We start from the raw sequence: 17,098 nt of genomic DNA, 5'->3' as shown, positions 1-17,098 counted from the left end.
TTGAGTTTGACTAGGGAGCAAATGAAGAAAGTGAGGGAATAAATAACGGAAAATAGATAAACAATAAACGCTGTAAGTAACGGCTGGATAGTTACTGATACCGGGAAATGCCGGTTGTTTTTTTCTATTTTTTCCTTCAACTTCAAGCACTTGTGTAGTTGTTTTTTATTTCTTATCTACCGGGTTTTTTTTTTTCCTATTCATACATAAGGGAATTATTGGAGAGTTTAATTAGTATTACAGCGTAAAATATTTTATATATATAATTGTTTAATTATATTTATTTTTTAAAAATATTATTCATATAATTAATGTATAATATAATTATTTTTTGTTGATATAATATTATATATTTAAATATATGTGTGTAAAATTATTTTATATTAAAGTCTCTCTATACTTATTTAAAGGTTACGAATTTGAATTTTATTTCTAATTTAAAAAAAAATAATACATTAAAATTAAATTATTATTAAATTATTTTCTATTTCAATTTTAAAAATAATTGTGTTATTTTTTGGGTAAGTGTTTATACTATATATAATTAAATTTATTATAATTCTCTTAGATAGATGAGAATTTATTAAGTGGATGTCAAAAATAATTTTCTATCAAATATTTTTCCACTGATAGTATAAAATAAATCCTTAAATTAAAATTCTATTCATTGAAATTCTATATATTGAACAAAATGTGTTCCATTTTTTTTGGGGTTATTTATCATTTGTTTATTTGGTGTTCTAGTAGTTGATCATCATTTATTTGCTCATAAATGAGTTAGATTTGCATGAATGAAAGAAATTGAAATTTATGTTTAGATAAGAGAAAAAGGAAATATTCTTCCTCCAACATATACAGAAAGAATTAATAGTGACATTAATTCTTTTAAAATTGTATTTAAAAAAAATTATTAATAAAATTTGTCTTTTAAAATTTATAAATTAATGATATAAAACATTAATTGTAGAACATTAATATATTTACAATTTTTATTAATTTACATCAATAGTTTTTATCAATAATTAATAATATAAAATATTAATTTATAGCATAATTGATATATAATATATTTAATTAAATACTAATCAAATATATTTATAAAAATTTATTAATTTAATCTTAAATTATATTGAGATTAAAGTTTATGTAATTTAAAAAGGACTAAATTGATAAATTTCATAAATATATATAATTAATTATTAACGAAAATTATTAATAAAATGACAGAAAAATAAATATAATTAATTTATAATCTTTAAAACACGAATTTGATTGATAAATTTTTTTAAGAATAAATTTAAAAAATAACTCATCTTTCAAGATTAATTTAATTATTAATCTTATATAAAAAATACAACCAAAAAAAATGTCCCCTTCAAGAACACGTTTTCTTCTTAAAGTTTGCAAAAGGAAAGTTTGAAAATTAGGAATTTAGAGGATTTTGACTTTTGAATTTGACTTGAATAATGGTGGAGGTCAGATGGCAATGTGGTATCATATTGGAAATTATTATCTATAATCATATGGATAAACATGACAGAAAATTTTAGGATTTTTTTAATATAAAATAAAAAAATTAATTAATTGCCGCACTTTCAGCAAACTTTATATAAATTATGGAGTTTATCGCACTCTCAACGAATTCTATGTTAAATTCGGCAAACTATATAAAGTTGGTGGGACTATTTTCATTTGTTCCTTTTTTTTCAATTTCTTCAAATTTACTTTGTTCTTCTTTTTTGTCTTTCAACGTCCATAAAACTCGTTATTCACGACATTCTCAGTTTCAGGTCAATAAATAATATGTTGTTAGAGTTATTTTTTCAAGTTAGATAGAGTTACCATTGACATGTTAGTTAAAGTTACTAGTTAGAGATTGCATGTTAGTTAAAGTTATCGATTCACTGTTTACATGTTAGTTGGAGTTAATGTTTAGTGTTAAGTGTTACATGTTAGTTAGATTTTTTATGTTATTGATTTCAAGTACAGTTGTTGTTTATTGTTTATAACATGTTAATTAGTATAAGTTGTTTGTTAATTCTTAGTTAGTTTAGTTAGAATAATTAGTTTAGGTTGTGAATTACAAGGTAATTACTGGAATAATTAATTAGGTTAAGTTAGATTAGAAAGAAATATGATTAGTAAAATTTAGGGTTCAGTTAGTTTAATTAGGGTTGTTTAGGGTGGTAGTTGACGGCATCATGTAGTTGGGTTAAATTTAAATTAGTAAGTTTATAAACTGATTAAGAACTAAGGTAGACAATTATAGATTTAAATATGTTTTTTAAGAAGTTGGTTAATGTAAAAGAAATTGAGTTCAGTATATGTGATTATATTTTACTAGAGTGTGGCTAGATGGAGCAGCAGTTATTGAGCTACGAGGATACGATGTATAGATTGGATCAGGTTGAGCACATTGCTGGCAGGCTTGATCGAGTGGTACAATTTTTTCACTATTGTTTATTTTATTGTAATTAATAAACAGTAAACTTGTTATTTTATGTGTTCACCGTCCTTTTTTTTCTAATTTTTTGTTTTCGTTTGGTAGGCGTCTCGCATCTTGCGCAGTAGGTGGAATTTGATGACACGGCTGCCAGAGCATATTAGGCCATATCTCAGACGAGACAGGTTTGAGTATGTGGCCTATATGGTTGACTTTGAGCATGACTGGCCACTTGCCTCGGCGTTGATAGAAAGGTAGAGACCTGAGTCCTACACATTTCATCTACCATGTGGGGAGATGACTATCACCCTGCAGGACATGTCTTATCAGCTGGGACTCAGGATTGACGGTGATCCTGTAAGTGGATGCATAGGCTGTTCGGAGCAGCACCATCAGGGACGGACCATTGAGGAGTTATGTCAGCAGCTTCTGGGTGTTGTTTCCGGCCCAGATGACAGACAGTCACAGACCAATTGGACTATGAAGCTCACTTGGTTCCACAACACAGTATGCAGAGAGCTGGAGCAGGACGCCACAGAGGAGCGCCTGTTGTGGTACACGAGAGAGTACATCATGCAGCTGATAGGGCGTATCCTATTTCCAGATGCATTTGACTCTCGGGTACACATCAGGTGGCTCCTCCTACTGAAGGACCTTGAGACGTGTGGTAGGTTTTCGTGGGGCTCGACTGTGCTGGCATGGCTGTACCGCCAGATGTGCCGTGCCACGGAGCATGGTCAATGCAATTTGGGTGGTGCATCAGCTTGCTACTGTTCTGGACCTATAATCATATTTCGCTGCTACGACCCGATGACTTTTATAGTTGTCGGTTTCTACTGATCGAGAGGTATTATAAATATATGTAAAAATCCTTAGTTAAATTATTAATGAGTTAATGAAATTGAGCGATAATGTAAAATTGTGGTTGGCATTATAGGTGGGTTCAATACCGGCCAGACAATACCAGAGGCAAAAGCAGGCTCAGGGATTACAAGCGTACCCTGAACGGGATTGATATGTTAAATGTAAGTGACAAATATTTAAGTATTATAAATTTATTTTAATGAAATACTTATTGCATTTGAAATTAGAATGTCACCATTAATTTGCGTTTTGTGAACAGGTTGAGTGGACGCCATATGCTGACCCACAGCTGATTGGTCTAGTGAACCGCTTCCAATCAAGTCTTACATGAGAGTAAGCTGCAAGGACGTGACGGCAAGGAAGATGAAGAGCCTAAAAATACCCACAGTCACACTTACCCTTATCAAGTAGCACCTGGTAATTCTGTTGTCTAGATCCAGGAACTGCCGCTAACTCTTCAATCGTGAAGTTAGTCCTCAATCGATCAAACTGGTAAACATTCATAGTGTTCACATGCTTCGAGTTGAATTCTATGACCTTCATCAATGTCTGTGAGAATTCAACACCGACTTGAAGTTGGGCAAGGGCCTCGGAGCACTTCCTAGCAAAAAGTTCACCCAAACGGAAGTAACTTGACTTAACAAGAGCCGTGATTGGCAAATTGCGAGATTCTTTAATCACAGCATTAATGCACTCGGAGATATTTGTCGTCATGTGACCAAATTGACGACCCTCATCCGCATATTGTGCCCACTGTTACTGTGGCATTTCTTCAAGCCAGTTTGTGATTGCAACATTTTCGCCCCTCAGATGGCCAAAATAATGAGAGAACTCATGCTACGACTTCGAATACGCTGCGTTAATCAGAACCTTCTTCAAGTCTTTGTTCTTGAAGTGAGTCATGAAGTTGGTTGTAATGTGTCTTGTACAAAAAGCCTGGAAGGCATGAGGTGGTTTCCATAAACTTCCCTCGGCGTTCAGCGCACCATCAATTGATTTGTGTCTGTCCGAAATCACTAAGAGTCCGGGTTGTGGTGTCACATGCTGCCACAGATACGAAAGAAAGAACGACTACGCCTCCTTCGTCTCACCCTCAACAACGACAAATGCAATAGGCAAAATGTTTGTGTTGCCGTCTTGAGCTATGGCCATCAGCAAGGTTCCACCGTATTTACCATATAAGTGGCTGCCATCAATGGAAATAAGTGGCTTTCAATGCTTGAAAGTCTCAACACACAGTGAAAATATCCAAAAAATTGGATGAAACATGATTGTGTCAACGAAACCAGGCCAAAGCTGTGTCACTAGTTGCACCCAAGTACCTAAAGACATATTTTCATTTAGCTTATTGTACATGGATGAATAGTTTAATAGCGAATAATCATAATAAAATAAATCTTACCGGGCAAGTGCATCTGCATAGCGAATAACCAACGAGGAAGCTCGTTATATGACTCCTCCCAATTGCCATATATTCTAGCAATGACTCTTTGTTTTGCAAGCTAAACCTTTCTATAGGATGCCTTGTAAACAAAGTGATTCTCTACACCTCCTTGCAGAATCATGATGCTGATTGTTGGATCGGCTTTGACCGTCGTAAAAATGTGTTGAGCAATCACCTTTGAATCCAACCTATGATGGTCTTTCCCCCATCGATGTTTTCATGCAAGTATGAGGACCAGTGTATCTCCTAACCTCCCACTTTTTTTGCTTTCGATGATATGATATGAGTATGCTCCAATTATAACTGGGCCCGAACTGAATACACCGTGCATTATACCTCAACTGGTCACTCTCTACTATTTTGTACCCCACAGCCCTCCTGATGCTGTACCACTTAACTGCCAACATGACTTCTTCCTTGTTCTTAAATTGTTGTCCAACCTCGAACTCGTTGCTTGGATCTTCTTCGGGGCCTCCCTGGGTAAATGACCAATCCAAAGTCATTGCATCGAGATTTAACCTAGTGAAATGATTTGGCCGGTCATATGGTCGAGAAATGACAGGCTGTGTCAGAGCGATCTGTGTGTCGCCGTAGTAGTTCATCTCTTCTTCGTCGTCACCATCATCAAGAATTTCGTGTGGTTCTTCATTAGCATCGTCTCCGTCATCTGGGTTAACTTTATACTGATCCATCATCGAATCCCTAATAACAGAACCCTCATGACTTTCAACATCATCATCTATTAAGTCAACATTATGAAATTCAACATTAGATCCCTCTTAACTACCTTCAGGTGGCATATTTAGAACCACCATCGTCCTTCTGATAGTTCGTCTAACAGCTCCATTCAACAGACTATCATCGACAGTATCTGTAAATGATCCTCGGCCACAAAACTCAACGAGGAACACGAATAATTCCAACAGATGAACATTTGTCCATCGGTTGTGCCACGACCTTATACGCCATACGTCTTCGTCGTCACGTAAACGATACCTAATTTAAAACAACAAAAATATTTCTCACAACCGTGGTATAATAAATATACTAGTAGCAGAGACAAGACAACTGTAATATACCTTTTATAAAACAAACTCCCATCTACTTTGGTAGGAAATTTATAGTAAATTTTTTTCACCCTTTTTGCTTCTTGTTGTCCGACGGAATGCAATATCAGATTCTTCAACGCTGTTAGACTGTTGACTTCCAGTGTCATATAGGTAATTATTCGTTGCCCCTATTTAAAAACGATAGAACCTTCTTCATCATAGACCATTTCACCATCGTAATGAATGGATAACAATGGATTCTTTGACATTGTAGAAAAAAATGTCAATAATGAGAACAAAAGTGGACAATGAATTTGTGGTTCTCTGCTCTGCTCTCCAACAGGCATATTTTTATTTTAGAAACCCAATATAGAGTTTGTTGGAGGTGCGATAAGCTTCCCCTAATTACAAAAAAAAAATCGTATTTTGAAAAATAAAGTTGAAACATCGTGTTTTAGAAATTAATTAATTTTTTATTTTATATTAGAAAAAAATCCGAAAATTTCATAAGTAAAATAATAATAAAACTAAGTTTTAATAATATGTTATTTAGAAATATCTAGAAAGTGAGGATGAGAAATAATTTAAAAAAAAAAAGAAAATATAGAATGTGAGTTTGGAATGCAACATTAATTAATACAAATCTACTACACATCCAAAGCATTATTGTCATCCAATTTTAATCAAGTAGACTCAACACCAACAAAAATCACTCTCACTAAAAGAGCATAATTATACGCGCGGGGCTTTACGTTATCGTCGTCGTCGTCTTCTTTTTCTTCGCATTCCTCCTCCTTCTCCTCCTCCTCCTCTTCCTCCTCCTTCTTCGCGCTCTTTCTTCTTTGCGTGTTTTCTCATTATCGTCATTCTTTTGTTGTTGCTGTTGTTGCTGTATTTTTTTCTTTTCCTCCTCCTCTCCTTGGTGATTTTACAGCATTATGAGTTTCTTCTTCTTCTTTGTTTAATTTTTTTCTCTTTTTCTTGATTTTATTTCTCTCAAGAGAGTGAAATAAAAAGAATTATAATAAAAAGAAATAAGAAGAAGATAAAGAAGCAGTAGAAGATGAGGAGGAAGAGTTTTAAATTGTATAAAACAACGAGACCAAATACATCGTAATTCACTCAGAAATGAACTGAAATTTCATCCAAAATGAACCAAAAATTAAATTTTGAATGAACCGAAATTACTTAATGATGACGATACACAAACAAACTCGTTTCAAAACAAGCACAGACCAAGTGCACCTTATTTAAATCCAAAATGAACCGAAATTACTTAATGATTGTGTTCGAAAACAAGCATAAACAAAATTGAATGATCAGAAATTCATTCAAAAATGAACCAAAATTACATCCAAAATGAACCGAAATTACTTAATGATAACGATATACAAATAAACTCGTTTCAAAACAAGCACAGACTAAGTGCACCTTATTTAAATCCAAAATGGACCGAAATTACTTAGTGACTGCGTTCGAAAACAAGCACACAAACAAAATTGAATCATGAACAAAAACACATCCAAATCCATCAAGTGATTTTGCAGCATTATTCATTTCTTCTTTGTTTGATTTTTTCATGTTTTTATTATTGTTAAGAGTGTAAAACAAGAAGAACTACGAGAAGGAAAAATAAAAAGGAGAAGATGAACAAGATAAGAAGAAGAAGAAAAATATGTTAAGGAGTTTTTAGGAATTTTTTTATTCTTGTTTCTTCTTTTTTGTTTGATTTTTGTTCTCTTTTTCTTGGTTTTATTCCTCTCAATAGAAGATGTGAGGAGAAAAAATTTTGAATTGTGCAGAACAATAAGATCAAATGCACATTAATTCACTCAGAAATGAACCAAAATTACATAAAAAAAGAACCAAAAATTAAATTCTGAATGAACCGAAATTACTTAATGATGACGATACATAAACAAACTCGTTTCAAAACAAGCATAGACCAAGTGTACCTTATTTAAATCCAGAATGAACCGAAATTACTTAATGATTACGTTCGAAAACAAGCACAAACAAAATTGAACGATAAGAAATTCACTCAAAAATGAACCAAAATTACATCCAGAATGAACCAAAAATTAAATTTCGAATGAACCAAAATTACTTAATGATAACGATATACAAACAAACTCGTTTCAAAACAAGCACAGATCAAATGTACCTTATTTAAATCTAAAATGAACCGAAATTATTTAATGATTGTATTCGAAAACAAGCACACAAATAAAATTGAATGATCAGAAATTTTACTCAAAAATGAATCAAAATTACATCTAAAATGAACCGAAATTACTTAATGATGACGATACACAAACAAATTCGTTTCAAAACAAGCACAGAACAAGTCAATTTTAAACAAAAAATATCCAAATCAATTTTGGATAAGAACAATGTCATCAATATGGTAAAAATTTGATAATAATAATAACAATAACGACGATAACGAAAACCATGATATGTATTAAAAGAAGATAATGACGATAATGATGATGATCATGATGACGAAGGAAAAAGATGAAAAAGAAAGATGAAAAAAATTTCAATAAAAAAAGAAGGAGAAGGAGGAGGAGGAGGAGGTACCATTGGTGACGACGGTAACTAAATTAAAAAATAATGAAAAATGAGGAGAAGAAGACGACGTAATATCAGAAATAAAGAAAAATCTATGTACGTGAATTTGAAAGAAGAAGGAAAAGAAGAAGAAGAAGAAAACATAAAAAATTGCATAAATTTAAAAATTTGGGTAAACTTGATTCATTAAATTACTTAAATATAAAATTTTGTTGTAATTAATATATGACATTTTTCATATCAAATAAGAGAGTACTCGATTATATTCATTCATAAGCGACTAAATAATAGGTACAAATATATACTATACACCACCAGATAAGCATAGACGTTCTTACGCCTTGATTACAGGCATAGAGATTTAAAATGAAGCTCGGTCGAAGGAACACAAATGAGTTATCATGTTATGAATATTAAAAATCAGTCACTAAAATCAGTTATTAATTTAAAATATATATTAAAAAATAAATATATATTAAAAATAAATTAAATTATATATATAATTATATATAAATATATTAATAATTAATTTAATAATTAATTTTAGTATATAAATAACTTTTTTAAATAAATTCACATAAAAAAAATCTTGGTATACATAAGCTAATTAACATAAAACAATAGAAAAAAAGTCCTTTTGTCGAAAAGAAGCTAAACAAATAAAATCCTCAATGTTAAGGCATTTCTTCACCTATTTTAGTTGGTTTCTATATATTATGAAATTATTATTAATTAAACTTTTGCTTAAAATGATGACTACTTTTCCTAAATATTGTTATAAGAATTTTTGCTTTTCGAGAGATGAGAGAGAGAGAGAGAGAGTGGGTGGGAAACACAGAGAGGGGTAGAACGTTAGGCCAGGTAAAGGATCCTAGAGTTTGGAATCGAGAAGAGTATCGACGCTTGGAGAGCGAGTCTTTCTCTATTTTTGTGGATAATCTCCCATTTGACATCTCAAGGAGAGAGCTGTTTCAACTGTTTAACTGGACTGGACGCATAAACGACATATACTTATCGAGAAAACACAAGAATGGTGGCTTGTACATCTTTGCGTTCATACGATACACCACGAAAGGAGGAGCCTCAAAGGCTATAGCAGAGATGAATCATATGAGGTTGAGAGGAAATGTTATTTTTGTGGGAGAAGCTAAATATAGAAGAACATCAGAGGTGAAGGACGCAAACAGCATTCCTCAACGAGGGGACCGCCGAAATGCTACGGATCGACAAGTACCAGAAGAAGGAGAAAAGGCTAAGAAGAACACAGATTCTCCAAACAAGGTTTTGATCAGTGATAATAAGGTTCAGGATCCACCACAATGGTGGACAAAGAAGAAGTAGAGGTGGCGAAAGAAAATCTGGACTGGCTACAGAAGAGTCTGGTAGGGGGGTCGACGAAGGCTATTGATTTCAAAACTCTGAGGGAATCGATTGCGATAATGTTTCCCCATGTTATCCAGGTGCGAGAAATCGGTGCTTTTAAAGCACTGTTGACCTTTGACAGTCTCTTGAATGCAGAAGAGGCTTACACCTTCAATATGAATGGCTTACTTCAGTTCTTCCACAGTGTATGGAGGTGGGACGAATCGGAGAGAAGTGAAACTCGTAGGGTGTGGCTAGAAGTCTTTGGGGTGCCATTACATACATGGTCTGGTGATACTTTCAGACTAATAGGCAGTCAATGGGGTGAGGTGGTTCGCTGTGATAATGCGACGGAATCGTGCTCCTCATTTAGTTCTGGTCGTGTAGAAATTGATACATGTGTAATGGACGTAATCAAGGAATGGGTCCATATTACAATAGGCACTAGTGGCTTCGACATTTTGGTAAAAGAAGTAGGCTGTGAAACATATGGAGTGGACGTAAAGGAGGGAATGATGAGGAATGATGACGATAGCGGTAAACAGCAGAGGATTTTAAATACAAAGCCTTGTGATGTCGTAACTGTACCGGCGGTGAAGCCCATAATTCGACAGGCAGTGTGGACCAGGTAGCAGAAGTTCTTATCGGAGTGATACGAAAGGAGGTTGAAGATGAGGATAGAATGGTACTTTCAGAAACATTTTGAATGAATGGAATTATGACAATTTAAGACACAATCAAACAGAATTGGTAACTTATCAACCTAATAAAAGAGGTAATGAAGGCAGGGCGGATCTTGTGGGATATGACAATGAGGATTCTGAAATGACCATTTCATGTGATTATGGTTATAAACATAATGGCCAGGTAGAGGAAATAAAAACGCCAACGTAGCTGCTTGTGCAAGGAAGCCCATCCATAGTTATAGATGCTGCAATTGTGTTTTGGGCCTTGAGAGCTTACGGCCCGAAGACAACATTGGGTGAAGCTATTGTCCATCAGGGGCCACACTTGGATAGCCCGTACATGATCTGCACCGGGTCGGGTCACACAGCGGGAGGGAACCAAAGGAGACGCGCCACACTGAACCCGGAAAGAAACTGCCTGGGCCTGAGATACTTTGAAAGCTTGAGGCGGCGGTTCCTATGGCTGGTGCAGCTCGATCGTGCCCCGTGGAAGAACGGCTGGCGATCGCGACTTCAAAATCTCTGCGTAGACCAGATCACATTGCCGGCGGTGCATGTTGGGCGAACGCGGTTGGAGGAAACCAGGGAGATGGAGGCCGAGAAGAGAAGGGTATCATCGAGATATCAACGGCGGTGGCTTCACAGCCAGAAAACGGCCAATCCCTCCCTTACGCCGTGACAGGTGTGACGCGTGCTGCTGGCCATAAAGAACGGCGACAAAATAAACAGAGGGTGGATGTGGAAGGAGGCAGAATGGCAACCCATGGGATTGGGCCTGATGGCAGTCCAGTAACTATGGGCGCGGAAGATAATGCTGAACACGGTGATGATAATGAATGGAATGGTGAAGAAGTTGCACAGTTTGGTGAGACTGGGCCGGGTATAAGATTAGTTGATGACAGAACCTTACCGGAGCCTAACGAGGAAGATGGTTATGACGTGGAAAACGGTGGCTTGGAGGATGTAGCTCAGGTCAACGACGATGAAGCCAGCGACAATGAGAGTTTAACATTGGAGGAACATATGTTAGAAAACAAAAGAACTTGGGACTTGGCAAAGGAATCAGGAGCTATGCTGTATGACGAAGAAGATGACATTATGGCGATCCTACAGCAGCAGAACGAAGAAATTGCTCTGAAAAAAAAGGTGGCGAAACAGCGGGCTAAAGCGAGGCAAAGCAGACCAAAAGCTCATAAAAAGGTGTGCAATAAGTTATTGAAATGATTTTTAGCTCTTGGAATGTTAGGGGGTTGAGGGGGGATGGTAAGCTTAGGATGATAAAGGACCTGAAAAGAATTTTTAGATTGAACATGTTAGGCCTGGTAGAAACTAAAAGACAATTAGTGACCAATTGTGATATAAAAAATATTTGGGGGAATAGTTGTGCGGAGTGGGATTTTGTTGAATCTGATGGTGCATCTGGTGGGTTGTTGTTAATATGGGATGGAGAATTTTTTAAAATAAAGAATTGTCACAAAGGAGAGAGATGGTTGTGTGTTGAAGGGGAGATGCTGAAGTATAATTTTAATTGTGCTTTTATTTTGGTCTATGGTGCGCATACTAGATATGAGAAACTTGGTGTTTGGGAGGAGCTGAGCTACATAGCTGGCTTATGTCAGGTTCCCTGTTGTTTCATGGGGGACTTTAATGAAATTCTACAGGTGGAAGAAAGAAAGGGGACAGATACATTGCCCTTGTCAGCTGAAGATTTTAAGAATTGGATACACGACATGGGTGTGGTGGACTTACCGATCACGGACCGCAAGTTTACATGGTTTCGAGGACGATCGTGCAGTCGTATCGATAGGGTTCTGGTTAGTATAGAATGGCTTGAAAAATTTCCAGAGACTCGAATGCGAGGTGGTCCTAGGGGTTTGTCTGATCATTGTCCTATTATAGTGGAAGATAGGAGGCGAAGAGACGGGCCGAGACCTTTTAGAAGTCTTGATTCGTGGTTTACCCATGAAGGCTTCCTAAGAATGGTTAAGGAGGAATGGAGAGGACTTGGGGAGGCACAATTCACTGATAAATTGAAGGCTCTGACAGTTCCTTTGGGAAGATGGCATAAAGATAACTTTGGGGAGATGGACAGGAAAATCATGAAGTTTGAGGAAGAGATCAAGAAGATTGATGACAAGGTGGGAGATGGTGTTTATGATGGAACAATGGAGGCTAGAAAGGCACTGGTGACTTGCTGTGAGAAATGGTATGTACGGAAGGAACTACATTGGAAACAGATGTCACGATCCAGACATGCGAAGGACATTGACAAGAACACGAGGTACTTCCACAATCTAGCTTCTGCGAGAAGGAGAAACAACAGGATTGATGTGTTGCTCATTAATGGAAGATTGGTAAGAAATCAAGCTCGGATTAAGATTGCGATTAGAGACTTCTATAAGAGTTTGTATCATCAGGAAGAGTCTCCTTTGGTAGGGTTCAGGGATGGACTAGTAGAAAGAATTGGTGAAGATGATGCTCTGGCTCTGGAGGTGCTGCCGAATCCTGAAGAGATTAAAGAAGCAGTGTGGGATTGTGAATCTGGCAAGGCGCCGGGAAGTGATGGGTACAACATGAATTTTATAAAGAGGTGTTGGACTGAAATTGGATCTGAGTTCACAGCAGCGGTGATGAATTTTTTCCTTACATCCAAGCTACCAGCGGATGCGAATCTCACTTGGGTGGCATTGGCCCCTAAATTCACTGGTGCTAAGGAGATCAAAGATTTGAGACCAATCAGTATGGTAGGTTGTGTGTATAAAGTCATTTCAAAAATACTAGTCAGGAGGATGCGAGCAATCATGCCACGACTGGTAGGGGAGACTCAGAGCGCCTTTGTTAAGGGACGAAAGATTCATGATGGGGCGCTTATTGCTTGTGAAACTGTTCAATGGATAAAAGAGAGAAAGAAGGAAGCGGTAATAATAAAGTTAGACTTCCAGAAAGCATATGATAGAGTCAAGTGGAGTTTCGTTGACCTGGTGTTGCAGAAGATGGGCTTTGGACAGAGATGGAGGAGTTGGGTTATGGAATGTGTCGGTACAAGTTCTATGTCAGTGCTGATAAACGGATCGCCATCCAAACCTTTTAAGATGGAAAGAGGTTTGCGACAGGGGGACCCGCTGTCTCCGTTTCTGTTTGTACTTGTGGTTGACGTTCTACATAGGATGTTCGGAGAGGCGGTGAGAAATGAGCGAATCTCGCCGCTACTGGTGGGGAGAGACCATGTCGAGTTGTCACATCTTCAGTTTGCGGATGATACTGTTCTGTTCTGCCCCCCGGAGGAAGAGACCATAAAGAATTACAGGAGGATCCTTCGCTGCTTCGAGCTAATGTCAGGGCTGAGTATTAACTTTGATAAGTCTAGCTTGATTCCTATTAATTGTGACGCTCAGTGGGTACAGCGTATGTGTAGAGTTCTGGGCTGTAAGACAGCATCTCTTCCGGTAAAATACTTGGGCATCCAACTAGGAGCGAACCCAAGGCTGGTGAAGACTTGGAAACCCATTATAGAAAAAGTGGAGGAGAAGCTGAGCATTTGGAAATCCAAGGTTCTCAATAAAGCTGGTAAATTAGTGCTTATTAAATCTGTATTGAACAGCTTGCCTATCTATTATTTGAGTTTGTATAAGATACCAAGGGCTGTTGCAGAGAAACTGATTTCCCTACAGAGAAGATTTCTATGGAGTAAGGAGGATGGTAGGATGGGTATGGCCATAGTCAGGTGGGAGGTGGTACAGGCTCCCAAAAAGTTAGGCGGATTAGGTGTAGGGGATGGTGCGTAACACGGCCCTTCTATTTAAGTGGTGGTGGCGATTTTCGAAGGAGGATTGCCCGTTATGGAAGAAGGTGGTATGCTCTGCAACAATCTGAATCCCAGGGTGATGCTGTCATCCCAGGCATTACCCACTCGAGGGGGGCCATGGAAGGATATATGCCAAATACAGTTCAAGGATCAACAAGTAAGACAGAAGATGATTAATGGTTTGTCCATGGAGATTGGTGATGGGAGAGGAACTCGATTCTGGGAGGATGTCTGGTTGCGTGGTGGGCCCCTGAAAGATATGTTTCCGAGGCTCTTCTCAGTTTCAAACCAAAGAGGATCTGTCATAGGGGATTGTGGGTTCTGGGACGGGCTAGAGTGGAGATGGAACTTCCAATGGAGGCGAGAGCTATTCTAATGGGAGCTGGACCTTCTGAACCAGCTGCATGATACATTAAGACTGGTTAATCTTGTATATGACAGAGAGGATAGAGTGGTGTGGAAGTTTGATAAACAAGGTGTATTTTCCACTAATTCCTTTGTGCAGGAATTGCAGGTGGAATTGCTTCCAGAGGATATAGCAAGTTTCAGCTTTACTAGGACGGTATGGAAGGGTCTAGTCCCACCAAGAGTTGAATTGTTCATCTGGTTCGTCTTGACTGGAAGGGTCAATACAAAGGAGAGGCTGAGTAGGTTGGGAGTGGTTAACGAAGAAGACGTGGTCTGTGTTTTGTGTAATAAAGGTGTTGAAGTTGGTCACCACTTGTTTCTTGCTTGTGAGTTTTCTTGGCAGGTTTGGTGTGCATGGCTAACGTTTGCTGGGAGGCAATGGTCATGCCCAGGGACATTAAAGGAACACTTTCAGAGCTGGACTGAGTTATCAACTAGTAAGCAGGAACGGAAAAGGTGGATGGTATCTTTCTGTGCTATAATATGGAATATCTGGCTTGAACGAAACATGAGGATCTTTCAGAATAAAGGAAAAGGTGTTGACGTTGTTATCCACCAATCGTTCATGAACTTCAAGGAGTGGCTAGGTGATGATCCCTTTTGTTGTTGATGGCAATGCCGAAGATGACAAGGGGTCATGTAGTTGCTGAATAGTTTATGTCTTTAACTGGTGCTTTCCTATTTGTTTTGTTTTTTGTTTTTTCTTCGTTGCTCCACTTGTTGTGTTGAGCTTGTTCATTTAAAAAAAAAATAGACCGTTTCCTAGGAGAGCCAGCCATAAGACATAAACTAATTATATGATATGATCATTCATATGCCGTATGTTTCAATCATAATTTTTTTTTAAAATAAATTTAAAAAATTATTATTTTCACATTGTTATTTTAACATAAATTCTTAGATACCCATTTTTTTTTGGAATTTAGGAAAAGTACATTGCATTTTCGACGAATTTATAATTTATATAAAATTTGTCACATCTTTCGACAAACTTTAAGTAGACTTTTTAAAATAAAAGCAGAGCTAGTGGCCTATTTAATTTTTATTTTGGTATTTTTTTTTCTCTACAATGTTAATAAATATATTGTTAATATTCATTTATTATGATAGTAAAATAGTATATGATGAAAAAGGTTCTATCGTTTTTAAGTTTGGGCAATCAATAATTACGTACAAGACACCAGAAATTAACAGTCTAACAGCATTAAAGAATTTGATATTACATTATGTTGGGCAACAACACACGAGGAGAGTGAAAAAAATTTACTACAGATATCTGACCGAAGTAGATGACAATTTGATTTATAAAAGGTATATTACAATTGTCTTTGCTCTGTTGTTATTATGTTTATTAGACCACGATTTTGAGAAATATTTGTTTTGAATTAGGTATCGGTTACGTGACGATGAGGACGTACGTCTTATAAGGTTGTGGCACAAGCGATGGACAAATGTTCATCTTTGGAATTATCTGTGTTTCTCGTTGAGTTGGGTGGACGAGGAACATCTGCAGATACTGTCGATGATAGTCCTTTAAGTGGAGTTATTAAACGAAATATTAGAAGGATGATGGTTGATCTAAATATGCTACTTGAAGGTAGTCAAGAAGGCTCGAACGCTGAACTTGGTAATGCTGACATGATGGAAGATAATGTTGAAAGTCATGAGGGTTCTGCTATAAGGGATCCGATGATGGATCCGTATAAAGTTAATCCCGATGACGGAGATGATGCTAATGATGAACCAACGGAAATTTCTGATGATGGTGACGAGGAAGAACAAATGAACTACTACAGTGACACACAAATCGCTTTGACACAGCCTGCCATTTCTCGACCATATGACCGGCTGGATCACTTCTCCAGGTTGAATCTCGATGCAATGACTTCGGATTGGTCGTTTACCCATGGAAGCTCCGAAGAGGATCCAAGCAATGTGTTTGAGGTTGGACAACAATTTGAGAATAAGAAAGAAGTCATGTTGGCAGTTAAGAGGTACATCATCAGGAGGGCTATGGAGTATAAAATTCTAGAGAGTGACTAGTTGAGATATGATGTACATTGTATCCAGTTCGAGCTCGGTTGCTCTTGGAGCATACGCATAGCATACCATCGAAAGCAAGAAAAATGGGATGTTAGGAGATACAATAGTCCTCATACTTGCATGCAAACATCCATAGGCCAAGACCATCGTAGGTTGGATTCAAAGGTGATTGCTCAACACATATTCACAATGGTTAAAGCAGATCCAACAATCAGCATCAAGTTTCTGCAAGGAGGTATGGAGAATCACTTTGGTTACAAGGCGTCCTACAGAAAGATTTGGTTTGCAAAATAGAAAGTCATTGCTAGAATATATGGCAATTAAGAGGAGTCATACAACGAGCTTCCTCGTTGGTTATTTGCTATGCAAATATACTTGCCCCGTAAAATTCATTTCAATGTCCTTAGTTATGTATAAAGT

At 36.9% G+C, this 17,098-nt stretch overlaps 2 protein-coding genes across 2 annotated transcripts; both read left to right on the top strand.

Annotated features, from left to right (window-relative positions):
- The first annotated feature begins 9,175 nt into the window (after positions 1–9,175).
- LOC130981387 (serine/arginine-rich SC35-like splicing factor SCL28) lies at positions 9,176–9,715 on the top strand. Its single transcript, XM_057904991.1, has one exon. The coding sequence runs from the start codon at positions 9,176–9,178 to the stop codon at positions 9,713–9,715; it is 540 nt and encodes a 179-aa protein (XP_057760974.1).
- Positions 9,716–14,261: 4,546 nt separating this feature from the next.
- LOC130981386 (uncharacterized) lies at positions 14,262–15,245 on the top strand. Its single transcript, XM_057904990.1, has 2 exons — positions 14,262–14,587; positions 14,669–15,245. The coding sequence occupies exons 1-2, from the start codon at positions 14,262–14,264 to the stop codon at positions 15,243–15,245; spliced, it is 903 nt and encodes a 300-aa protein (XP_057760973.1).
- Positions 15,246–17,098: the final 1,853 nt, after the last annotated feature.

The sequence above is a fragment of the Arachis stenosperma genome, chromosome 5 (genome assembly GCF_014773155.1).
Source record: "Arachis stenosperma cultivar V10309 chromosome 5, arast.V10309.gnm1.PFL2, whole genome shotgun sequence".
NCBI classification, from domain to species: Eukaryota; Viridiplantae; Streptophyta; class Magnoliopsida; order Fabales; family Fabaceae; genus Arachis; species Arachis stenosperma.
This window is presented reverse-complemented; position numbering and strand designations above follow the sequence as displayed.